The sequence below is a fragment of the Diorhabda carinulata genome, chromosome 10 (genome assembly GCF_026250575.1).
Source record: "Diorhabda carinulata isolate Delta chromosome 10, icDioCari1.1, whole genome shotgun sequence".
In the NCBI taxonomy this organism is placed as follows: domain Eukaryota; kingdom Metazoa; phylum Arthropoda; class Insecta; order Coleoptera; family Chrysomelidae; genus Diorhabda; species Diorhabda carinulata.
In genome coordinates, this window is record NC_079469.1 from 13,668,274 (window position 1) to 13,696,273 (window position 28,000).

The window sequence follows — 28,000 nt, forward strand, 5'->3', positions numbered from 1 at the left end:
AGAATAATTCAGAATGTTCTAAAATCCTTCTGAAAAAATTTACAATGTTTTAAAGTTCGTTTCTAATCATTTGAATGGTTCGGTAACAATTTAAAATGTCCTAAAATTCTTTGGGAACAATTTAGAATGTTCTAAATTGTTTCCATAACCATCTAAATGGTTCTAAAATGATCTAGAACTGTTCAAAATGTTCTTAAATTATTCTGGAACAATTTAGAATTTTCTAAAATGGTCTCGAACAATTTAGAATCTAGACGATATGAAATAACTATTTGAAATGATTTATAGAGCTTCCGGGTGGTGGGTATGTTAAGGTTAGGTGAATAATAAGCAAAAACGTCTTCTTTTTTGATTAAATTTTTATTATATGGTTAAAATTTTCATTTTTCTTTTCTATAAAATAAAACGAAATTGAACTTATATCAACTGGAAACGGAAAAAACTACTCAGTGCAAAAAGATTTTAACAAGTTTTGTAAAAATTGATTGTTCAAGCTAGTTTAGGTACTTAAAGCTACTAATCTAACGTACCACCAAGATATTTACAAATTTGACGATCTTTGGAGTTTTTCTGTTATTTCATTGAACATGGAAAATATTTTTTTTCTTGTAGTTATAAACAAAAAATACTCTGGAACAATTTAGAATGTTCTCTAAAACGGTTCTAGAATTATTTATAATGTTCTAGAAGGATCTGGAACAATTTAGAATGCCCTAGATTGATCCGGAACATTTTAAAATGTTCTCAGATTGTTCTGGAATTATATAGAATAATCTGGAACAATTTAGAATATTGGAAAATGATCTGGAACTACTCAGAATGCCCTAAATCGTTTAAGAATAACTTAGAATTTCATTAAACGATTAAAAACAATTTAGAATTCATTCACTTTGTACTGGAAAGATTAAAAAAGATCGATATAACAATTTGTAATTTTCTAAAATGATCTGACACAACTTATAATGCCCCAAAATCGTTCAGAAATATTTAGAATTGCCTTCAATTGTCTTGGGAACAACTTACAATTTCCTAAAACGATACAGTACACCTTAGAATATTCCGAAATCGTTAAGGAACAATTAACATTGCATGAGGTGGATCGGAAAACAATTCATAATTTTTATTAACATTCCGGAACAACTTATAATTTCCTAACATGATGCTGAACAACGTAGAATATTCCAAAACTGTTCGGGAACAATTAGAATTGCTTGATGTGGATTGCGGAACAATTTATAATTTTTTAACGGCCAGGAACAACTTATAATTTTCTAACATGAAGCGGAATGGCATAGAACATTCCGAAATCATTCGGGAGCAATTATAATCGGATGAAGTGGTTTGGGGAACAATTTATAATTCTCTCTAACGGTCCGGAACAACTAATAATTCCCTAACGCGATGCATAAAAGCTTAGAATATTTCGAAATCGTTCAGGAATAATTAAAATTAAATGAGTGGCTTGGGAAACAATTTATAAATTCCTTTAACGTTCCGCAACAACTTAATCTAAAAAAAGTAAACGGAACTGTTTAGAATATTCCGAATTTGTACGCTAACAATTAGAATTGAATGAAACGGTTTTGGGGTACAATTTAAATTGTCATTATCGGTCCGGAACAACTTATAATTTTCTAAAATGACGCGGAACAACGTAGAACATTCCTAAATAGTTTAGGAACAATTGGAATTGCTTGAGGTGGATTGGGGAACAATTTATAATTTTCATTAACGGTCCGGAACAACTTATAATTTTCTAAAATGATGCGGAACAACGTAGAACATTCCTAAATAGTTTAGGAACAATTGGAATTGCTTGAGGTGGATTGGGGAACAATTTATAATTTTCATTAACGGTCCGGAACAACTTACAATTTCCTAAAATGGCTTGGAACGTCTTTGAATGTTCCGAAATCGTTCTGGAACAATTCAGTATCCCTTTAAATGATCTGGAACTATTTAGATAGTTTCGAGGGGTTGCCTAAACTTGTTATTGCGATCGCTGAAGAACTCTATTACAATATACAAGGGGTTTTATAAAAAGCCATGATAAATTATATCGTAAATATATACAAAACGAGTTTTTTTTTGTTCTATAATCTAGTGCTTATACAGTATGGTACATATTAGATTGAAAATATTTATGAATTTATCTAATAAATATTGTACACGATCGAGCGATATAGTGATCTCATTTCAGTCAAGGCGAAGGGTATTGTGTGTGTGTGTGTGTGTCTAGGTACTACATTCGAATAAAAAGTAGAAATATTTCGAGGTTAGAATTTCGATTCGTTGAAAATTTATCTACGAAAAATAGATAGAATAGACGAAATGTAAACAATATCGTCCTGATTTGAATCCCAGTCACTTAAATTTGTCTGTAGATGTTTAAAGAAAAATATTTTTATAAAATTAATTATAAAAAAAATCACTAACATTCAGATCTGGTGAAAAAGTCGGTTTCTACTTTTATTTTTCGAAGTATACGTTTTATAAATCTTATAAACTAATTTTTAAATATTTTTTACATGTTGCTCAATTGACTACTAGCAAAATTATATATATTTTTTAATTTTTCTAAGCATTGTCTCTTATTATTGTGCTACGTGAATTAAAAAATATTAAATCTTGATTGTGCTGGTTTTTTTTCGAATAAAAATCGCGAGAATTTAATGAAAAAAAAAATACAAAAAAATTTAAAAAAACTGGAAAAGTATATTTGGACCATGATATGTTTTTGTCTGTATTGGATTCCAAAATTTACGTTCAAATCTATATAATACCGGGTCTTTCAGTAAAAAGTAGTTACGAAAAAAAAATGTCCGTTCCGTATCTTTGGTCCACGAGCTAAATGCGGGGTTCGTATTCTTCTACTGCTTCCGATTTTTTTGTAAAAATGGAATTTATGAAGTGAAAAAATCAATTTTGGATTAAATAGAAGTGGAATTTTCGATGGGACAATCTGTATAACAAATTGAGATATGAGGGTTGATACGCGATCCAATTTTTTTGTTAATTAGTTTTTTTTTTGAAAATTGTATTTTGAATTATAAATTCAAAAATTTTTCGAAATTAACAAATTTTCAAAAATGAAATTTGCATGTTCATGCAAAATTTTCCGATTTATAATTTTATACAAATATTTATAATGTTCTCAAATTGGTTTATAACAATCTAGAACAACTTATAATGCCATCAAATTGTTTTTTAATCATTTAGAAAAATTTATGATGTTTTCAAATTGTTTGGTGTCGTTTAGAACAACTTATAATGTTCTCAAATTGTTTTGAAATCATATAAAACAATCTAGAACAATTTATGATGTTCTCGGATTATTTGGAATCATTTAGAAGGATACAGAACAATTTATAATGTTCTCAATTTGTTTTTAACAATCTAGAACAACTTATAATGTTCTCAAATTGTTTTGAAATCATATAAAACAATCTAGAACAATTAATGGGGTTCTCAGATTGTTTGGAATTATTTAGAAGAATACAGAACAATTTATAATGTTCTCAAATTGTTTTTTAACAATCTAGAACAACTTATAATGCTCTCGAATGGTTTGGATTCATTTAGAACAATCTAGAACAATTTATGATGTTTTCAGATTGTTTGGAATTATTTAGAAGAATCCAGAACAATTTATAATGTTCTCAAATTGTTTTTTAACAATCTAGAACAACTTATAATGCTCTCGAATGGTTTGGATTCATTTAGAACAATCTAGAACAATTTATGATGTTTTCAGATTGTTTGGAATTATTTAGAAGAATCCAGAACAATTTATAATGTTCTCAAATTGTTTTTTAACAATCTAAAACAACTTATAATGCTCTCGAATGGTTTGGATTCATTTAGAACAATCTAGAACAATTTATGATGTTTTCAGATTGTTTGGAATTATTTAGAAGAATCCAGAACAATTTATAATGTTCTCAAATTGTTTTTTAACAATCTACAACAACTTATAATGCTCTCGAATTGTTTGGATTCGTTTAGACAACTTATAATGCTCTCAAATTGTTTTGGCATCATATAGAACAACCTAGAACCATTTATGATGTTCTCAGATTGTTTGGAATTATTTAGAAGAATCCAGAACAATTTATAATGTTCTCAAATTGTTTTTTAACAATCTAGAACAACTTATAATGCTCTCGAATTGTTTGGATTCATTTAGAACAACTTATAATGTTCTCAAATTGTTTTGGCATCATATAGAACAACCTAGAACAATTTATGATGTTCTCAGATTGTTTGGAATTATTTAGAAGAATCCAGAACAATTTATAATGTTCTCAAATTGTTTTTTAACAATCTAGAACAACTTATAATGCTCTCGAATTGTTTGGATTCGTTTAGAACAACTTATAATGTTCTCAAATTGTTTTGGAATCATATAGAACAATTTATGATGTTCTTAGATTGTTTGGAATCATTTAGAAGATTTTTTAAAGTTATCAAATTGTTCTGGAATCATTCAAAACGATCTAAAATGATTTATAATGTTGCAAAAATGCCCTGGAATCGTTTAGAATGACTCGGAACAATTTAAAATGTTCTGAAATCGTTCCAGGATCATTCAGAACAATTTATAATATTCTCATATTATCTTGGGATAATTAAATTTGTTCTAGAAAGATCGATATAATATAATAATAATTTATTTTCCGCTATTTCGTTATACCGATTGTCCCATCGTTTATAACTAATTCAATAATAGATAAATAGGCACATACAGGGATTGTTCAAACAACGGATCATTTTATACAGTATCAACTACGACTACAACTTTCAACAAGCGATTATCATCTACCAGTTTATTAATATAAAAAAAATTATTATTATTCAGGATGTCCCCTAATAAATCACCATTCTTCCATAAAATAAATATTCGATGCATTTTTTTTTAATTTTTTTTTAAATCTATATAAATATTTTAAAAAGTATCACCCTGTGTATTTATTTACAATATTGTTCCCATATTAAATCGTCGTAACAAATCGCCGATAACTATACAGGGACGTAACCCAAATTTTTCCTTTGCAAAAATAGGTGAATCTCTCTAAACGTAGGCCTGTCGGTTTCGTCCCTTTTCCAACACTCCATCATCAGATCGTATATATCTTTATGAGCGCTAGGTCGTGGTAAATATTTAAATTGACCGTCGTCGCGACTATGGCGCGCCAAATTTTCCATTACGTCCGGATCCGACATCGAATCGAACGGTTTTTGACGACAATTCGTCAATATTTCCCATAGAGTTACGCCGAACGCCCAAACGTCACTTTTCGTAGTGTACCTGTAATTCAAAATATACTCTAAAGAAAAGGAAACGTTCGTTTAGCGTTTTCGAGATCGTATAATCCATTTATCGGCACTTATATTTCATCTTTCGTCTTGTTCAACGAATTTTATTATTGGTTTAACCGGAATTTTCCACATCTGAGATATCGATAAATGGATTCTACGATCTCGAAAACGCTAAACTAATTTTATATTAGGCTTCTTCACACTGGCCATCGATAAATGAATTCTACGACTTTGAAAACGCTAAACTAATGTTGGATTAGACTTTTTCTGTATCTTGAACTTAGATAAATGGATTCTACGACTTAGAAAACGATAAGCTAATTTGAGATTTTGTTTTTCGGCACTTGGGACTAAGATAAATGGATTCTATATATATAATTAGGCTTCTACTCCATCTTGGACATCGATAAATAGATTCTACGACTTTGAAAACGCTAAACTAATGTTGGATTAGACTTTTTCTGTATCTTGGACATCGATAAATGGATTCTACGACTTTGAAAACGCTGAGCTTATTTGAGATTTGGTTTTTCGGCATTTGGGACTTAGATAAATGGATTCTACGATCTCGAAAATGCTAAACTAATTTGAGATTAGGCTTCTACAGCATCTTGGACATCGATAAATGGATTCTACGACTTTGAAAACGCTGAGCTTATTTGAGATTTGGTTTTTCGGCATTTGGGACTTAGATAAATGGATTCTACGATCTCGAAAATGCTAAACTAATTTGAGATTAGGCTTCTACTGCATCTTGGACATCGATAAATGGATTCTACGACTTTGAAAACGCTGAGCTAATTTGAGATTTGGTTTTTCGGCATTTGGGACTTAGATAAATGGATTCTACGATCTCGAAAATGCTAAATTAATTTGAGATTAGACTTCTACTGCATCTTGGACATCGATAAATGGATTCTACGACTTTGAAAACGCTGAGCTAATTTGAGATTTGGTTTTTCGGCATTTGGGACTTAGATAAATGGATTCTACGATCTCGAAAATGCTAAACTAATTTGAGATTAGACTTCTACTGCATCTTGGACATCGATAAATGGATTCTACGACTTTGAAAACGCTAAATTAATGTTGGATTAGACTTTTTCTGCATGTTGGACATCGATAAATGGATTCTACGACTTATAAAACGCTAAACTAATGTTGGATTAGACTTTTTTTGCATCTTGGCCTTAGATAAATGGATTCTTTGACTTAGAAAACGCACAATTAACGTGTTGACATGAATTGTATCTTGTTTTTTGACTTGAACAGCAATTTTTTTTTTCTCGTTCGACTCACCTACTCTGGTAGACGCTCTCCCACGCCATCCAACGTATCGGCAACGGCGTATAACCGTCGACTTTATAATAATCGTTGACGTAGAGTTCGTTGTACGTTCCGAAATCGCAAATTTTTATTTGATATCCGTTTCCAATGAGACAATTCCTCGTCGCCAAATCTCGATGAACGAAATTCAATGTTTCCAGATATTTCATACCGGACGCTATCTGCACGCTCATATACAGGAGGCAATCGAAAGTTAACGTGTTGTACGTTGGATGATTCGTCCTCAAAAATTGACACAAATCACCTTGATCCAAATATTCCATTACGACGCAGAGTGGATCGTCCAAACTGCATATACCCAAAACTCGAGCTATGTTTTGATCTTCTAGGGCGGCCAGTATACGAACGTCTCTGAAAAAATCTTGTCTGTAAAGGAAAAATTCGATTTTTAGGAAATTTTCGGTTTCGATATGTGAAATTTCGTCACCTCTCTTTGTCCCCGGCGGTTTCTTTTAAAAATTTTATAGCCACCAATCGGGTTAATCTACAGAACGTCGAAGAAAATTCGTTTATACTATCAGCTTCGGCTATATACACCTAGAAATTTAAAATTTGTTACTAAAAGTTGAATTTTTTCGTTGCACCTCGTATATTACCGTTCCGAAAGCGCCTTCCGATAGCTTGGTGAGCATTCGAAGACGATGTCGAGGTATTTCTTTCAGATTATTACCGTCCAATCGATTTTTTAGTGCCGCAATCGCGTCTTGTCTGGTAGGCGACTGAAAACATGATCTCGTTTCAAATTTTTGATTAAAATTTTGCCGGAAGTGCATTTATTAGAAATTTCGCCGAATCCGTCCGCATTTGAAGCCTTGACAATTAACGGACGCGCATTAATTAAAATTTTGCCGAATAAGCCCACGGTTAAAGTTTCAGCGCACTCGCCGGAACGCGAATTTGTTTAAAATTTTGCCGAATCGTAACTTTAGCGGACGCGAATTTATTAAAATTTTGCCGAATACGCCCACGGTTAAAGTTTTGGCGAACCCACGCTGGTTTTAAATTTTAGCGAACTCGCCGGGACGTGGATTTGTTTAAAACTTTGCCGAATCCGCCCGCAGTTAAACCATTGGCAATTGCGTATTTGATTGTAACTTTAGCGGATGCGCATTTATTAAAATTTTGCCGAATTCGCCCATGGTAAAAGCTTTGGCGAACTTGTACATTTGTTTAAAATTTTGCCGAATTCGGCAGCAGTTGATATATTGGTGTCCGCGATTGAAATTTTCGACGAAGGCGCGTTTGTTAGAAATTTTGACGGAAACACATTTACGAAAAATTTTGTCGTATACGCCATCAGTTTAAAAGTTTTGCCGAACAAACATTTGTCATTTGTTAGAAATTTTACCGAACGCGCTTCAGCTGTTTTGGCAAACGCGAACTGTTTAAAATTTTTGCAAAAAGCGCGTTTAATTCCTTAATAAAAGTTTTGCCAATGTTCAAAATTTTTAACGAACGACCATTTGCTTAAAATGTTTGCCGAATACGTTTGTATGTAATTTTTGGCGGACGCGAGTTCATTAAAAAAATTTTGCGGTCACTCATTTGTATAAAATTTTGACAGACATATATTCGCGAGAAATTTTGCCGAACGAGCCCACAGTTAAAATTATAGCTTCAGCCAAAGTTTCAGTGAACTCGAATTTGAAACTTTTGCCGAATCAACATTTGTTGGAAATTTTGCCGAATGTGCGCCCGGCGAAAGTTTTGGTAAACGCGAATTTGTTCAAAACTTTCGTCGAATACTTCCTTGATAAAAATTTTGTCATACGCGTGCGCTTGCTCAAAATTTTTGCCGAATACGTTTGTAGATGAAATTTTTGGCGGACGCGCGCTTATTTAACATTTTCGCGAACTCGCATTTCCTTCAACGAACCTTTTTGTACATAAAGGATGTAGAAAAAATAAAATTAAAGGTCATCACGATCCTTTACCTACTTGTTTAACTATATCCTCGTTGTGTGTCGATTTCGTTGACGTCTTGGGGGCTTTCGACGACGTGCTCGTTAATCTGTTTCTATATAAAGTCAACGTACTATCGCTGTCGGACAGTAAGGGAAGATTACTGCCCTCGGGCGTAACATATTCATAGTTATCTGTCGGTTTTATTTGTTTTTCTATGGTGTTGTTGATTTTGTCTTTCATTTCCATAACGACTGGACTGTAGCTATAATAAGGAGCGAATTTCATGGCCTGATATGGTTCTTGGTATTCGTTGTTTTCAGTTATATGTCCGGGGTGGGGTAGGGGTAAAGTCGATCTCAGACTCGATTTCATCGTACCTTGCACCATTCGATAATCTTCGATCTCAGTCACCCCATAAGCTTCGATGGAACTTTCTTTTTCATTGAATCCTTGACAGAATTGAAAAAAATTATCATACAAACGAAAACAAATGAAATATCTAAGTCACATTTTGACAAACTATTCTTCTTATTTATCGAAATTTTTGAGGCATTACAGAAGGCCAAAGTTTTGAAAAAACCCTGGTATTGACGACGCTTTAGATAATGAGAAAATTACTAAGCTTATTGAATTTTTTTAATAAAAACTGGCGCAGTCTATAGGATCAAATATCAATTTTTTTAGTAATTGGCGCCATCTAAAGGATCAAATAAAAAAATTTCCGTAATTGGCGCAGTCTATAGGATCAAATATTAATTTTTTATCAAATTAGGCAGTTTTTAGGATCAAATATTAATTTTTTTGTAACAGGCGCAGTCTATAGGATCAAATATCAATTTTTTTAGTAATTGGCGCCATCTACAGGATCAAATAAAAAAATTTCCGTAATTGGCGCAGTCTATAGGATCAAATATTAATTTTTTATCAAATTAGGTAGTTTTTAGTATCAAATATTAATTTTTTTCGTCAATTAAGGCAGTTTTTAAGGTCAAATATCTTTAGTAATGGGCGCAGTCTATAGGATCAAATAATAATTTTTTCAGTAACTGGCGCAGTCAATAGGACTATTAAACTATAGGATTACTCACCATAAACTGATTCCGGTTGAAGATGCGGCATCGTTGTACTCGGAAAATCGATATTCGATGAATTAGGACTACCGAAAAATTTCCTATTCCTCAATCTATAAACGAGAATCGCCATAGTACCAATCAATAGAATGGCCAAAATGATACCTTGAAAAAAAAATAATCAAAAATTTTTTTTCCAAAAAAAAAAAATCATCGGAATATACCTATAACGATAATAGCGACTATAGCCGGTTCGTTGACATCGTTCGGTACGGGAATTTCGATCTTATGATCGTGTTTTTCTTCTTCCGATAAACTATCCTCGGGCGGTGTCGAGGTGGGTTCCGCCTCGACGGTGAAATTACCGTTCACGACGACGGAATCGAACGAAATCTCGCTTATCAGTATCCATTTAGAAGCGAAATATAATCGAACCCTAACGAACTTTCCGATTCTGTGGTGCAATTTAATCGATACGTTTCTAGAACTTTCGAATATTCGATCTTCGATGTATTCGTAGGTGATCGGCTCGCTTCGGGAGAACCGCTTCCCGCCTATACTAAAATCTACTTTGGCCATGGAAAAAATCTGAAAGAAAACAAAAAACGATATAAACGAATGAAGATTTAACGTCGGGAAATCGCACCTGCACTTCCTTGGTAAACTGATTGTTGCTATAAATATGCACGGACGAAAACTCTCGTATTCTATCGAATTCCGATACGATTTCGATTGGTCCGCCGTGTCTGGTATCGTTTTTCCAACCGACCCAAGTTTGACCGTCGTAAAAATCCGATTTGAAATCGTCGTGTCCGAATTTGCCGTCTGTCAATTGACCCAAACCGTTCTTCAGCATATTACCGTCCCAATCGCCGTCGTATCTACCAATAGGAACAGAAAAAATTATCAAAATACGTTGGAAACGATCAAAACAACCATAAAATTATCGAATATCGCTAGATGTTGCCAGTTATTGCTAAACTATCAGTATATGCTGCTATATTATGGCTAAATCCAGTTATGAACAACTATTTATTGCTATATTTTGATCATATCAGTATAAATTGCTAAATATCACTGTATTATAGCTATATATCACTATTTATGGCTACAATTTGATTAATATCGTTATAAATTGCTATATATATCGCTATATGTCATTTTGGTCCATATTGCTGTAAATTGCAAAATATTTTTGAATAAATCGCTACATTATAGCTAAATATATCACTATTTACTACTATATGTTGGTTAATGTAACTATAAATCGCTAAATATAACTATATTATGGCTATATATCATTTTATTTCAATGTTTTGCTTCATATTGCTGTAAATTGCAAAATATTTTTGAATAAATCACTATAATATAGCTACATATATCACTATTTACTACTATATGTTGGTTAATGTAACTATAAATCGCTAAATATAACTATATTATGGCTATATATCACTTTATTGTAATGTTTTGGTTCATATTGCTGTAAATTGCAAAATATTTTTGAATAAATCACTATAATATAGCTACATATATCACTATTTACTACTATACGTTGGTTAATGTAACTATAAATCGCTAAATATAACTATATTATGGCTATATATCATTTTATTGCAATGTTTTGGTTCATATTGCTGTAAATTAATATTAATATCACTATAAAGTGCTATATATCGCTATATTGTTATTGCTATATTTTGGCTAACATCGTTATAATTATTATAATGCAATAAGTTGATATATATCGCTATATTTTGGTAGTTATCGCTATAACTTGATAGATATATCGCTATAAGATTGCTATATAATGCTATATTTTGGTTAATACCGCTATAAGATAATATATCGCTATATTATTGCTATATTTTAGTAGTTATTGCTATAAATTGATATATATATATATCGCTATATTATTATTAGGTATCGCTATATTATTGCTATATTTTGGTAGTTATCGCTATAAGTTGATGTATATTGCTATAAGTTGATATATATTGCTATAAGTTGATATATATTGCTATATATAGCTATATTTTCACAAACATCGTTATAAATTGCTGTATATCGCTATATTATTGCTGTATTTTAGTAGTTATCGCTATAAGTTGATACATATATCGCTATAATATTGCTATATATCGCTATATTTTGGCAATCATCGTTATAAATAGATATATATCGCTATATTGTTGCTATATTTCGGTTTTATCGCTATAAAGTGCCAAATTTTTTACCTGAAATCATAAAATTCCCAATTGTTGCCGCGCTTATCTCCCTGCGGCATCGAATAACTTATTATACCGTCCGTCCATTGGCAACCGTACAATTCGACTCGCATACAAACAGTCCTCTTGTGATAACTATACGGGTAAAATCGAAATTTACTCGCCCATATCGGCGGATCTAGTTCGCGTTTAGCTTCCAGATACGGATTTATGTTGCCGGTTATAACTTCTTCGCCTTTACTATTGTGATACCTGATCCATTTGTGTAATTTCGGTCTCCAATATTCCAAAATGTACGCTTCGGCGTATTCGATGCCCTGTCCGTTGCCGAAACGTCCTTGCGTTTCGGTAGCGGTTATCATACGGACGTTTCGCAAGTCGATTTGCAGCCATTCGTCCGGTTCCGTCGTCGCTTGTTTCATCGGACACCAGGCTCCGCCGTTTTTGTCGGTTCGTATCCTGCGGATATAACGGATTTAGTGCTACGGGATATTTTTTTTTTTCGAATTTTTTTTTTACCTGCCGTTTTGGGGTCCGACGTTGCCGTTATCGAAAGACGAACTCGCAGTTATATCTGAATCTCGTATAATTCCGCTTTCCATACCGAGGGGTGCAATGCATTGTGCTGAAATTAGATATATACAGGGTGTAGTACGAAATAAACGAATATTAGAAATGATACGGAAAAAATCATTTCTTATGGTTTTTCGTTAACGGGTATTTTTAATACGAGCATTGGATTGAGCTAAAAATTCTGCGTATAATTGATTGGAAAAGTTTTTGTTTATTTTGGAAAATAACCGTTAGGGGAGAGTGGGGAAGTTATTGTAGAAAAACGTTCGTAAATCCGGTTCTGCTCGTTTAATTTTAGCGAAATTAGTCTCGTTAGAAAGAGCTCATTTTTTTCAATCTATCTGTCATAATTTCGAAATAATCTGTCTATTATAATTGACGCTAGATGGCCTTTTTTAATTTGTTTTTTTTAATTCATTTCAAATTCGTTTTTTTTTTCAAAATTTCACCCATCGAGGTGTGTTAAAACTAAAATAATCGTTTTCTACGAAAAAATTCAAGTATATTTCATCCAATAAGTTTTTCTTTATTTTGGAAAATAACTGTTAGGGGAGAGTGGAGAAATTATTGTAGAAAAACGTTCGTAAGTCCGGTTCTGCTCGTTTAATTTTAGCGAAATTAGTCTCGTTAGAAAGAGCTCATTTTTACCAATCTATCTGTTATAATTTCGAAATAAACTGTCTACTATAATTGACGCTAGATGGCGGTTTTTAATTTTTTTTTAATTCATTTCAAACTCGTTTTTTTTTTTCAAAATTTCACCCATCGAGGTGTGTTAAAACTCAAATAATCGTTTTCGACGAAAAAATTCAAGTATATTTCATCCAACAAGTTTTTCTTTATTTTGGAAAATAACTGTTAGGGGAGAGTGGTGTAATTATTGTAGAAAAACGTTCGTAAGTCCGGTTCTGCTCGTTTAATTTTAGCGAAATTAGTCTCGTTAGAAAGAGCTCATTTTCACCAATATATCTGTTATAATTTCGAAATAATCTGATTACTATAATTTACGCTACATGGCGGTTTTTAAATTCATTTCAAACTCGTTTTTTTTTTCAAAATTTCACCTGTTAAGGTGCATTCAAAATACAATAAACGTTTTCTACGAAAAATTTCAAGTACATTTCATCCAAAAAGTTTTTCTTTATTTTGGAAAATAACCGTTATTAGGGGAGAATGGGAAAATTATTATGTAAAAATTTCGTAAGTCCGGTTCTGTCTAACCTATAAACAAATATACTTACAAGGATCTACTGCGTCGCTTGTTTCTAGAAGGCCCAGTATAAAATTCAATAAAATACTACGAAATATCTTCATAATCGAATCCTCAAAAGAGAAATCCTGATAAGGATGCTTTTCCTGCAAAAAAATCACAATGTTTCAATAGATATTTCCACCCCGTTTGACGTGATCAAACGGGGGAATTTCGACCTTAGCGTGGTGTGCTTGTCGCGCTTATCCAATGCGATCAAAAATAAATTTATTATTCTGAATAATATACCTAATAACATACGGTTAATAAAATCGCGTGAAGATTGAAAATACAGACAAGAAAAATGATTTTTTTCTCATTTTTTACATCTTTTAATATGAAACTAACGTGGGACAAACAAGGAGATTCTTTAAATGTAGTATACACGAGCATCGATTTATTTTTTTTCGATAAAACGGACGCGATTTCGTAAGAAAAAAGAAAAGTTAAAATCACGCATGCGTACAAAAGGAAATTCTCATCGGTTCCATGATATAATGCCCTAGGGGGTTTTTATATTGGTCCGTGTTAACTGTCTTTTATTGACTCTCGACTGGGAATGTTTTGACGACATACCAAACGAGCTATTAATTCGAATTGGGGTGTTTATTATCGATTGATGGGTATCATTTCAGAATTCATTCTATTCACGATTATATGCTTATTTGTCTATGGTATTTTTTTGGAAAATTTCGAATTTCACTTACCATTCATTAGCGTCGATAAATTTTGGGCTCCTTTTGTATCTGAAATTTGAAAAAAAAAATGATTTTATTTGACATAATATGGTGTCAGCTTTTTGATGATTCCCATGTACTTCATAAACTATTTATTATTTTGTCTATATTTTCGAAACCCCTGTATATACTTATTCAAACTTATGCTTATTGGATTGAGCATCGAATGTTACACAATCTGTCAAATTTTGAAATGTTTATCGTTACTTGTTGACGAGATACAAGGCTGTAAAGTTGGACGAAATTTTTTGGCATAATTTCAAATTTTTGTTCATATTTTTGAATGTAATGATTTAAATTCATAATGTATTCATTAAGCATCATTCTTTTATATAATCTGTCAAATTTTGACATTTTTTTGTCACCTGTTCACGAGATACAGGGTTCTAAAATATTAATTGATTAACAAATTCAAATAGACTTTTTATAATTTGATTCATATTTTTGAATCCCCTTTATATATAGATTCAAACTCATGATATTCTTATTGAGCATTGAATGTTATACAAACTGTGAAATTTTCTCATTCTAATCCTGATTAATTTACGAGATACAAGGCTTCAAAGTTGAAATTGATTTCTTTTTAAATATTCATAAAAGTTTTATAACTCTGTTCATATTTTTGGAACCCCCGTATACATAGAATCAAACTCACGACATATTGGCTGAGCATCTAATGCTTTACAATTTGTTGAATTTTCATATTCTTATCGTGACTAATTTACGAGATACAAGGTTTCAAAGTTGAAATCAATTTTTTTGCTCAATAAATTTATAGAAGGATTTTAATGTTGTTCATATTTTTGAAACCCCTGTATATACTAACTCAAACTCATACTGTGTATATTAGGCATCAAATGTTCCGTAATCTATGAAATTTTGACGTTTCTATGATCACTAGTTCACGAGATACAAGGTTTCAAAGTTGGAGTTTTAAGGTTCTCATTTTTTTGAAACCCCTGTATATATAGACTCAAACTCATGATCTATTAGTTGAGCATCAAATGCTATAAAAACTGTCAAATTTTTAAATTTTTGTCGTAACTATTTCACGAGATATAAGGTTCTAAAGTTGAAATACATTTTTTTGATGTATAAGTTCACAGGTTTTTAATTTTGTTTATATTTTTGAAAACCCTGTATATAGTAACACCAACTCATACTCTATATATTAGTCATAAAATGCTTCATAATCTATTGAATTTCGATGTTTTTATCGCCAATTGTTTGAGAGATACAAGGTGTTGAAGTGGATTTGATTTTTTTTTGTAAAAATTAGATGATTTCATAAAATTGTTCTTATTTTCTCAAAAAACACATATAGAGCTTTAAATCGAAGATAAATCGATAAAATAACGTTTACTCTATATAGTAACGAAATTTAAAATGTTCCCACTCACTATTTACTAATATACAGGGTCGTCATTTATCTATTGATCAAAATTATTTTTTTTCTTTTTTCACTCAAACTTCTTAACTTAGAGTTTCACAAAATATCTTGAATGATTCAAAATAAATTGCTCTCCTCAAAATCAATCGAATAATATCAAAAATCTTATTATTTTCCAATATACAGGGCGTTAAAATTCACCCTCAATATTATTTTTGAATTTCCACGTATAACATCAATTTATCCCCAACATTTTCGGATCTCCTCGTATAGAATGAAGTGTTTAAATCACGTAAATACGTAAAATCCAATTTGGTTCAGCAAATAAACGTTTCGGAAGCGCAATCCTCAGAAAAAAACCAAGTTCAGTCCTTAATCCTTTCCCTGCTTTAATATTCGTATAATGAACAATCCTCGGCTCGGAATTTCGGATATTTCCACTGGAATTACGAGTTTAAAGGTAATTTTCCAACCTCGCGATACAAAATTCCAAAGAACATAACGTATCGCAAGAGAAAATTCCATAATCCCATCCACCATAATTTTTGCACCGGCGCCTCCGCCATCACTTGCAAAGCGTTCGACCGGCCCGATACCTCCGCCAATTCTTAGGCCGCTTATCCCGGCGCCTTCGCCAATTCTCGGGACGTTCGTCGCTGCGCCTTCGCCAATTTTCCAAAAATTTTCGTTTGAATCAATTTTTTTATAATATTTGTCGTTGTGCTTGTCGATCCCTGGTACAAATCGATAAATCTCGAAGTGTATATCGTAAATAAACTCGATATTATACGGGGTTGTACGTAAATCGACTAAATTTATTTATTTTACATGTTAATTCCATTAGAATTCGGGTTGAATTCATTTATATTGTACTTTTAAGTTTTCTAATTAATTCGTTTTGATAAATTGGTCGAAACCAAAATCCTCGGGGAAATATAATGAGGTGGAAGAGGGATACGCTCAATTAGACCATCTGGTTCCCAGCAGGGAAGGAAGTTCGACAGGAAACTCCGGCTGTGACGTCAGATTCGGCGCAATAACAAAATCGAGGATTATTCTAATTCATTTTCGTTCTAATTGGAAATTTATGTCGAGACTAAACAGTGGAAAATTCGGGAAAATATTCGTTTGGAAACATTTTTTTTCGAAAATTTCTTACTAGTTTCGATATGATTTTTGATAATTCCAAAATTATCGCAGATACAAATTTGGTTTTTAAATTTTTTCGTAGAAAAAAGATCGATCTAAATGCTTGATAAAATTTTGTCTAATAGATTTGAGATTTATCGGAAATATACAGGGTTAAAGTGAAAAGTTGAATTTTCCTCACATGTAATAAGTTTATTTTCTCGTAACCCCTGTATATAATATTTTAAATGCACGCTTTATAGATTGGGCAAGTATTTCTTCACAATCTGTCAAATTTTGACATTCTTATCGTTATTGGCTTACGAAATATAAGGTTTCGAAAATGCTTTTTAATTTTGTTCATATTTTTGATACCCCTGTATATAATAACTTGAATTTATAGAATTTAGATTAGTTATTGATTGTTTAATAATCTATCAAACTTTTATATTTTCATCGTTACTAGTTTACGAGATACAAGGCTACAAAGTTAAAATCAATTTGTTGTTCGAAGTTTTTGAATTCCTTTCAAATTTTGAAACTTCTCTATATAATAACTCATACTTTGCAGATTGCTCCTCAATCTAACAAATTTGGACGTTTCTATCATCACTTGTTTACGAGATACAAGGTTTCAAAGTTGAAATAAAGTTTCTCTCAATAAATTCGTAAGTTTTTTAATTTTGTCCATATTTTTTAAACCCCCATATATAATAACTCAATTCCATTCTCTGTAGATTGCGCATCAATTATTCCATAATCTGAAAAATTTTGATGTTTTTATCATCACTGGTTCACGAGATACAAGGTTTCAAAGTTGAAATAAAGTTTTTCTCAAATTCTTAACAGTTTTTTTAATTTTGTCCATATTTCCAAAACCCCTGTATATAATAACTCAAACACATGCTGTGGATATTGGACATTAATTGTTCCATAATCTATAAAATTTTGACGCTTTTATCATCACTGGTTTACGAGATACAAGGTTTCAAAGTTGAAATAAAGTTTTTCTCAAATTCTTAACAGTTTTTTTAATTTTGTCCATATTTCCAAAACCCCTGTATATAATAACTCAAACACATGCTGTGGATATTGGACATTAATTGTTCCATAATCTATAAAATTTTGACGCTTTTATCATCACTGGTTTACGAGATACAAGGTTTCAAAGTTGAAATAAAGTTTTTCTCAAATTCTTAACAGTTTTTTTAATTTTGTCCATATTTCCCCGAAACCCCTGTATATAATAACTCAAACACATGCTCTGTAGATGGGGCATTAATTGTCCCATAATCTATAAAATTTTGAGAATTTTATCGTCATTGGTTTACAAAATACAAGGCTTCAAAGTTGAATTAAAGTTTTTCCCAATAAATTCTTAACAGTTTTTTAATTTCGTCCATATTTTTAAAACCTCTGTATATAATAACTCAAACACATGCTGTGGATAGTGGACATTAATTGTTGCATAATCTATAAAATTTTGACGTTTTTATCATTACTGTTTTACGAGATACAAGGTTTCAAAGTTGAAATAGACTTTTTCTCAATAAATTCTCAAAAGTTTTTTAAATTTTGTCCATATTTCCAAAACCCCTGTATATAATAACTCAAACACATGCTCTGTAGATTGGGCATTAATTGTTCCATAATATATAAAATGTTGAGGATTTTATCATTAGTGCTTTACAAGATACAAGGTTTCAAAGTTGAATTGAAGTTTTTCTCAATAAATTCTTAACAGTTTTCTAATTTCATCCATATTTTTAAAACCCTTGTATATAATTACTCAAATTTCTTCTATGTAGATTGCGCATAAAATGTTCCATAATCTAAAAAATTTTGACGTTTTAATCATCTCTGGTTTACGATATACAAGGTTTTAAAGTTGAAAGTTTTTGATATGGTTTATATTTCCGAAATAGCTGTATATAAAAATTCAAACTCATTTTCTGTTGATTGAACATCGATTTTTTTACAAACTATTGCCTTTTCGCCATAATTGGATATCCAACCAAGCGCGTTCGCTATTATTTGAAATACTCCCAAGCGCGTTCGCCATTATTTGAATTTCCCGGCGCGGTCGCCATTATTTGAAATTTTATCGGGCGCGTTCGTCTGTATTTGAAATTTTTCTGGGCGCGTTCGCCATAATTCGAAATTTGTTTCGTCTTATTCCAAGATCCATATTAGACATATGGAAATAACTAACTACACAGAACATTTTACGACTAATGCCTTTCATCGGTTTCTCCCTGTAAAATGAGCGACATTTCTGTACAACCCTCGACATAAACATGATGATTTATAAGCTTTCGTAACGTCGAGAAGGGAATTGATGATCCACGTACAGTTTCACGTTCACCCCCTCGGCATTAAACTCCGGAGCTACTTCGTTATTTCCCCGACCCCAACTGGCCAGAAATTGAAATAAGTTACCTGACCACAACGGGGGCGCGAATTAAAATAGCATCGTCTCGATTTAGGGGACAACCTGTATATATGTAAAAATCGAAAATTTTTACGGAGGTACGAACGCAAAAGACACGCACCGGGCACAGGTATGAAGGCGTGAGACGTGAAAATCCAGAAGCGCTATGAATCATACATAGACGCGATCGATAGGCAACTGTAAAAAGCTCCGGCATTCCACCCCCGGAGAATCGGTTAATTTCCGGTATTATATTAAACATGCCAGATTCGCTAGGGTCCACGAACAACATCCCCTACCGTTTCTAATTATTATTATTACTGAAAACACGTTTCTGTGGCCTAACCATCTACTTTTTTCATCATAATCTAGTCCAAGGGGTACTAATTAACGAATACTTTTAATAAAATTGATATACCATTTGTTTTATGTCGTTTTTCAACGTAGTTTTGGAAGTTTTTCGAATCGAGCGCCATCTACAGGAAGATATCGTAATAAATGAAAACGGAAAATTGTTCCTCTCGTTGAGTAGATATTAATTGATATGTAGAACATTAGAATCGGAAGAAAAATGGCTGAGATGTCGATGTTTTAAGCAAAACGAACTATCCATAGACAAACTATAAAATACATTCTACCAAACGATATATTTTATGGATATGATTAATTTATATCATAAAAAACAATAGTAGTAGTTGATAAATAATTGAAATACAGATATTTTGACAGTTTTAGAATAAAAGAAGCTATCCATAGACAAATTTTTTAAATAATTATCGCTGTATCGTTGACCATATACATTTTTATATAAAATATATTAATGGTGATCCGTATATAGAAAAAAAATAGCACCATAGTCGTTAACTTGGGACATGAATAACTAGCCATAGACAAATTCGAAATTATTTTATAATCAAAAAAGGATTTCTCTCATTAATGAATTAAATTCTTGTAAGAAATATTTCAAATATAGTTGAAATATGGTTGTTTTGATAATTTCAGAAAAAAAAATGCTATCCATAGACAAATTTCAGGGAACTTGATTGTTCTATCAATAATGACACGCATTTTTATATAAAAAATGACCAAACTAGTTCACAGATAGTAGAAATGTAAAAAATACGACTATATCGGAAAACGAGAGCTATCCATAGACAAATTTTTATATATTCGACGATAGAAAAGATCTTTTGTCGTTGCTATGATAAATATTCGTAATATTAACATCGAAAATAATTGAAAGATTATTGAAATAGATTTTTGGAAAATTTCAGAATAAGAATAGCTATCCATAAACAAATTACATAGTATACGACAGTATATAGGGCTTTATATAAATAATGACATGACAGCAATTTATGTATAATAATCGTAAAAAATAGTTAATAGATGGAATAAATTTAGATAAATCGTCAATTTCAGTTCAAGAGAAGTTATCCATAGACAAATTCAGAAATATTTGACTATAAAAAAACATAATTCAATAATATTTGTACACGACAAGCAATCCATAGACAAATTTAGACATATTTTGCCGTATAAAAGCACAATTTCTTCACACAGGAGGCTATCCATAGACAAATTTGAAAAGATTTGATAACATAGAAGCAGAATTTGATGATTTCAGTACAAAAAACGCTACCCATAGACAAATTTGGAAGTAATCAATTGTATAGAGGCACAATACGATAATTGCAATATACGATAATCTGACGATAGACAAATTCGATTGTAATTAAATGTATTAAGGCGTAATATAACCATTTCGGTACCCTAGAAGCTATCCATAGACAGATTCGAGTGTATTCAACTGTATTAAGACATAATATTACAACTTCGGTACTCGAGAAACTAACCATAGACAAATTTGAATATAAGTAACGATATTAAGGCATAATATGACAATTTTGGTACACGAGAAACTATCCATAGACAAACTCGGATGTATTTAACGATATTGAAGCATAATATGATAATTTTACTACACGAGAAGCTATCCATAGACAAATTCGAATGTATTTAACGATATTAAAACATAATATGTGATAATTTTAGTACATGAGAAGCTATCCATAGACAAATTCGAATGTATTTAACGATATTAAAACATAATATGGTACTTTTAGTACATGAGAAGCTATCCATAGACAAATTCGAATGTATTATATAAAATATGACGATTTCGGTACACGAGAAACTATCCATAGAGAAATTTTAAAGTATTTAATTTTATAGAAGCTGAATTTGACAATTTCAATAGACGACAAGCTGTCCATAGATAAATTTGAATGTATTCAACTGCGTTAAGGCGTAATATGAGAGTTTTAGTACATGAGAAGCTATCCATAGACAAATTCCATATTTCACTGTGGAAAATAATTCACACAAACATATTATACGATAGTATTGACAAGAACAAATATTTAATAAACTCACGACACCCTAAACTATCCATAGACAAATTTTTTCGCATAGTTAAACGCTCTCACCGTGTTCATCATCATAAAAAACGAAAAGCTCGCTGTGCAAGTCAACAAAAGAACGAACGCGGCTTATCTTCATCGAAAAATCACCTTCAACAATGAACGACATCGTCAACTCGAATCCCCGCCATGTTTTTCCCCGGAAAGTATCGAATACAGGGTGAAACAATCTTAGAAATGTTGTTGGTGAAGTGAAAACAAATATTTTCGTTAATTACATGTGGTTTAGTTGTGTGTGAACAGCGAGCAAGTTTTCCGCTATCCGCGGATCGGTTTTCCGTACCATTAGCAGACGAACTTGACTCGGGAATTATCTCGGGGTGCTAATATAACCCCTCGAACGTTCAAGGGTTATCTTTATACTTAGTACGTTAACCTCCGTATCGTACGATCTAGTCCGCTCGTAACCTCACCAAATATAATTAATTCGATACGGAAAAATCGCGATGTAAATTTTTTTGCCATAGAAAAAAACATCGGGAAAGGGAAATATGACGTTTCCCCTCGGAGATATTCCAATATAAATTCAAATAAGAATCGGAATTATCATATAAATGAAGTGGAAATTAACTAAATCCGAAATAACCGTTGAAAAGTGATTTAAACAAAAAAAAAATGTATTTCGAGATGTATACTTCATTTCGGTGGACCCTGTATATTGAAAGTTATGAATAAATTAGAAAAAAAACGGGAGCATTCGACAGAATATTCGGAAAACATCCTCCGAATGCGTGAAAAACGGTGTCGTTATTGATTGGTTCTTGAAATGTTTTTGAATACATTATAAATGCTTAAACATTTATTGAGAATGCTTCTGGGTCTCTAAACATGCTTGTGAAATCGATTTAATGCCTCAGAAGTTGATTCAAATGCTACGCAATTACAAAAATGCTTACAAAAACATTGGAAACACTTTTATAAGACAAAAAATGCTTAAAAATTAATAAAAAATGATCCTGGGTTCCAAAAAATGCTTCTGAAATCGGTAAAATGCGTCAGAAGTTGAGAAAATATGGCAAATGCTTGTAAAAACAATGTAAATGGTTCTACATGATAAAAAATGCTCAAAAACTTATTGGAAATGCTTCTGGGTTTCAAAAAATGCTTGTTCAATCTATTTAATGCTTCAGAAGTTGTTTTAAACGATACCTAAACATAAAAATGCTTATGAAAGCATTGAAAACACTCATATATGACAAAAAATACTCACAAATTAGTTGAAAATGCTTGTGAAATTAAAGAAAAGCTTGTAAACTTGATACAAATAAACGTAGACTACAAAAAATGCTTATAAATTTATGAAAATTGCTTCTGAAATCGGTAAAATGCATCAGAAGTTGATGAAAATGCTCGCAAATTATGACAAATGTTATTAAAATCATTGCAAATGCTCCTGGATGATAGAAAATGCACAAAAACTTCAGAAAATGCTTGTAAAATCGATGGAAACTTTCGAAAATAGCACTGAAATCGATTAAATGTGTCGAATGTCAATGAGAATGCTACTAGATTACAAAAATGCTCTGGAAATTGATGAAAATGCTTGAGAACTAGTTAAAAATGAATCTGGATTTAAACAAATGCTTGTAATACTAAGAAAAATGCACAAAGACCTATTGAAAACGCTCCTGGTTCAAAAAAATGCTTAAAATCAGTCGAAAATGCAAACAAACTTCAAGGAAATGCACTCGTGTTACTAAAAATGCTTGTTAAATTATTGAGAATGCTCCAAATTGATTGAAAATGCTTCTAGATTACAAAAATGCTCTGGAAATTGACGAAAATGCTTGAGAACTAGTTAAAAATGAATCTGGATTTAAACAAATGCTTGTAATATTAAGAAAAATGCACAAAGACCTATTGAAAACGGTCCTGGTTCAAAAAAATGCTTAAAATCAGTCGAAAATGCAAACAAACTTCAAGGAAATGCACTCGTGTTACTAAAAATGCTTGTTAAATTATTGAGAATGCTCCAAATTGATTGAAAATGCTTCTAGATTACAAAAATGCTCTGGAAATTGACGAAAATGCTTGAGAACTAGTTAAAAATGAATCTGGATTTAAACAAATGCTTGTAATATTAAGAAAAATGCACAAAGACCTATTGAAAACGCTCCTGGTTCAAAAAAATGCTTAAAATCAGTCGAAAATGTGAACAAACTTGATGGAAATTCACACGTGTTACTAAAAATGCTTGTTAAATTATTGAGAATGCTCCAAATTGATTGAAAATGCTTCTAGATTACAAAAATGCTCTGGAAATTGACGAAAATGCTTGAGAACTAGTTAAAAATGAATCTGGATTTAAACAAATGCTTGTAATATTAAGAAAAATGCACAAAGACCTATTGAAAACGCTCCTGGTTCAAAAAAATGCTTAAAATCAGTCGAAAATGCAAACAAACTTCAAGGAAATGCACTCGTGTTACTAAAAATGCTTGTTAAATTATTGAGAATGCTCCAAATTGATTGAAAATACTTCTAGATTACAAAAATGCTCATGAAATTATTGAAAATGCTCGAAAAGCTGTTTTTAACGGTTACAAACTTATTGATATACGTCTGAGCTACAAAACTGCTCATCAAATTATCAAAAATTCTCACGAACGTCAATGTAACAAAAAAATACACGCATTCGTCAAAATATTGGAAGCGTATTCACCAAATTTAACAAAATAATACGCGCCTTCGCCGAAAAATCGTGAAACATCAAAAATCGACGCCCCTAGTAAATTCTACTGCACACTAATGACCTAACAGCGATTTTCTTGCTTAGCGATACGTCTCGATGACACAAATTTCATTTTACTTACATCTGCACGTCCTATCTCGTCCTGGATAAGGGTAAAATCGTCCTTATCCCATCCTTAACACATTATCTTCCCTGTTCCGGTCGACGTAATGGTTTTAGACGTTTATATAAGAGTCCTGTATGTAATAAAGGACGGATTTTCTTCTCCGTATTCGTTGACTTTCATTTCGTTTCACACTGTATACACGTCGAATCAATAGAGATCTCTTATTTACCCAGAACTGGTAATGTTTAATTCAATGCTGGACCCAAGAAGCGACAGCGGACATAACTGACTATAAGAAAGTGTTTCTAACAAGACAAAGCCGTTTCGGCTTGTCTCCAACGTTGGAATTTGGAATTTGAAACGCCTGAATATCGATTGAAAACCTTATAAATAATGTAATCTCTTTTAATCGTTCCAAAGCTTATTCGAAACGCTCAAAACATTCGGAAATCATCGAAATTTGTTTAATGATCTTTATACCGCTTGAAACGATTGGAAAATGTGTTTACAACAACTTATGAACACGTTGAAATGGACTTAAAGTAATTGAGAATGCTTATTGGTAGAAAAAATGCTTCTAAATCTTTAAAAACGTTTAAAAAGTGTTGAAAATGCTTGAAAACTCATTTGAAATGCTTCTTGATTAAGAAAAATGTTCGAAACGCTCAACTGATCAATAAACAATGCTTGTCAATCTGTTGAAAATGCTCATAGGATACGAAAAATGCTTGTGATGCTATTGAGAATGTTTAAAAATTTATTGGAAATGCTTCCACATAAATAAAAATGCTGAAACACTCCTAAAGAACTAAAAATACTCGAGAAAATATGAAAATGCTAATAGGATACGGAAATGCCTGTGGAACTATTGCAAATGCCTCTATTTTATCAAAAATGCTTGTGATGCTATTGAGAACGCTGAAAATGCTGGCATACTAAGAAAAATGTTTCTAAATCATAAAAGTTACTCCTATGATATGAGAAATGCATGTAAACCTGTTTAAAATGCTTTCAAAACTATCGAAAATGTTCGAAAAATGCTTGTTAAACTATCGGAAATGCTCCCAGAATATGAAAAATGTTTGTAAATCTATTGAAAACGCTTCCATAATACGAAAAGTGCTTGTAAACCTTTAGAAAATGCTCAAAATTTGTGTGAAAATGATCCCAGAATACGGAAAATGCTTGTAAAACTACTAAAAAGGCTCCCAGGATACGAAAAATGCTTCTAAACATTTCAAAAATGCTCAAAAACATTGTTAAAATGTTCCCAGAATACGCAAAATGCTGGTAAAACTATCAAAAATACTCCCAGGATACGAAAAATGCTTCTAAACCTTTAGAAAATGCTCAAAATTTGTTGAAAATGATCCCAGAATACGGAAAATGCTTGTAAAACTATCAAAATGGCTCCCAAGATACGAAAAATGATTCTAAACCTCTCGAAAATACTCAAAAACATTGTGAAAATGTTCCCAGAATACGCAAAATGCTTGTAAATCTATCGAAAATGCTCCCAGAATACGAAAAATGCATCTAAACCTTTCGAAAATGCTCAAAAACATTGTGAAAATGTTCCCAGAATACGCAAAATGCTTGTAAAGCTATCGAAAATGCTCCCAGAATACGAAAAATGCCTTTAAACCTTTAGAAAATGCTCAAAATTTGTGTGAAAATGTTCCCAGAATACGCAAAATTCTTGTAAAGCTATCGAAAATGCTCCCAGAATACGAAAAAAGCTGGTAAAACTATCGAAAACACTCCCAGGATACGAAAAATGCTTCTAAACCATTCGAAAATGCTCAAAATTTGTGTGAAAATGCTCCCAGAATACGAAAAATGCCTGTGAACCATTTTAAAATGCTTTTTCCTTTCAAAAATACTCTCATAAATCGAAAAATGCTTTTAAAATTATGGAAAATGCTTCCGGGATACGAAAAATGTTTTTAGAACTATCGAAAATGCTTAAAATTTTTGTGAAAATTCTCCCAGAATACGAAAAATGCTTTTAAAACTATCAAAAATGCTCCAAGGATCCGAAAAATACTTATAAAACCATCGAAAATGCTCCCAGAATACGAAAAATGCTCCTTAAACTATTGAAAATGCTCTCAGAATACGAAAAAGGCTCCTAAAACTTTCCAAAATGATCTCAGAATACGAAAAATGCTCCTTAAACTATTGAAAATGCTCTCAGAGTACGAGAAATGTTCCTAAAACTATCGAAAATGCTCGCAGGGTACGGAAAATGCTTCCAAAACTATCTGGGATGCTTACAAACTTTTAATATGCTGTTAGAGTACTAAAAGTGCCTGCGAAATTAACTATAATGTTTATAAACGCGTCTGGGTTGCGAAAAATGTTTCTGAACCAATCGAAAAATAATCTACGTTTCAAATAATGAAAAAAAAGTTACGGCGTCGAAAAATTTCGCAACCGAATTCCGGGTCCTGTATCACCTTCCGAATATCGAAAAATTAATATTTGGACACTTTGCTTACGTCATATCCGAAATATTTCTTTGTTCCTGTCATCGTTCGTGATATCGATATAAAATAAACGAGAAAAAATCGATTATTTCGAGTTTGTACAAAGAAATCGATACGGCGGGTAACGGCATTAAATTTATATGAATCTAATGGTATTTTTTTGACATATCACCCCCACAGTCGATATCCCTATTCAGAAATAACAGAAAACCGCCATTACAGGTAGGTAGTTACCTATATATATATATATACAAATAAGGGAATAGAAATCTCTCTTACCTGAATCGAAACGATTCGACAGAGAATCTAATTAAAAACGGCACCCATGGTCAAAAAAAAAAAAGTTCGGTGGCACCCTCACAATCACTATGAATATTTAAAACGCGTGTCGCTCCCATGAAACTCCATCCCGACGTCGATGCAACTTCAACAGGGGCAGTTATCGAACTGGCAATAGCGCCGCAACGTTGTGCGCTTGTGCCCCTCTCCTCTCCCTACTATTGCATTATGGATATTTTGTGTATACGGCCAATTCCTCTTTGCTACCGTAAGGGCGAAAGGAGACGGGGTAGGGGGCGGCCGAGGAATTTTTAAACAGGTGGCAGAACTGACTGGAATATCGGAGGGGTTTGGACGAAATGAAAAAGTCCGTTTTTATATTTGTATTATTGTATTATTGTTTTCTATAGCTTTGCTCGACAATCGATTACGATTTTAAGCCGGAAAAGTATCAATTTTCAAGATATTTCAAAATTTTTCATCACTCATCAAAATTTTAACTTTACATCGATTATGAACGTTTTAAATAACTTACGATCATTTTTTATCAGCCTAGATCATTTTTTTAACCTCT

General features: G+C 32.0%; 1 protein-coding gene across 1 annotated transcript; it reads right to left on the reverse strand.

Moving 5' to 3' along the window:
• Positions 1–350: 350 nt before the first annotated feature.
• LOC130898600 (discoidin domain-containing receptor 2-like) lies at positions 351–27,596 on the reverse strand. The gene is made up of 13 exons (XM_057808008.1): positions 27,427–27,596; positions 14,399–14,437; positions 13,684–13,798; positions 12,389–12,494; positions 11,879–12,328; positions 10,288–10,522; positions 9,866–10,229; positions 9,660–9,806; positions 8,605–9,020; positions 7,263–7,385; positions 7,094–7,203; positions 6,619–7,032; positions 351–5,308 (listed from the first exon to the last, which is right to left on the reverse strand). Exons 2-13 carry the CDS (start codon positions 14,399–14,401, stop codon positions 5,020–5,022), a joined length of 2,772 nt encoding a protein of 923 aa, XP_057663991.1. The 5' UTR covers positions 14,402–14,437; positions 27,427–27,596; the 3' UTR covers positions 351–5,019.
• Between the last annotated feature and the right edge of the window lie 404 nt (positions 27,597–28,000).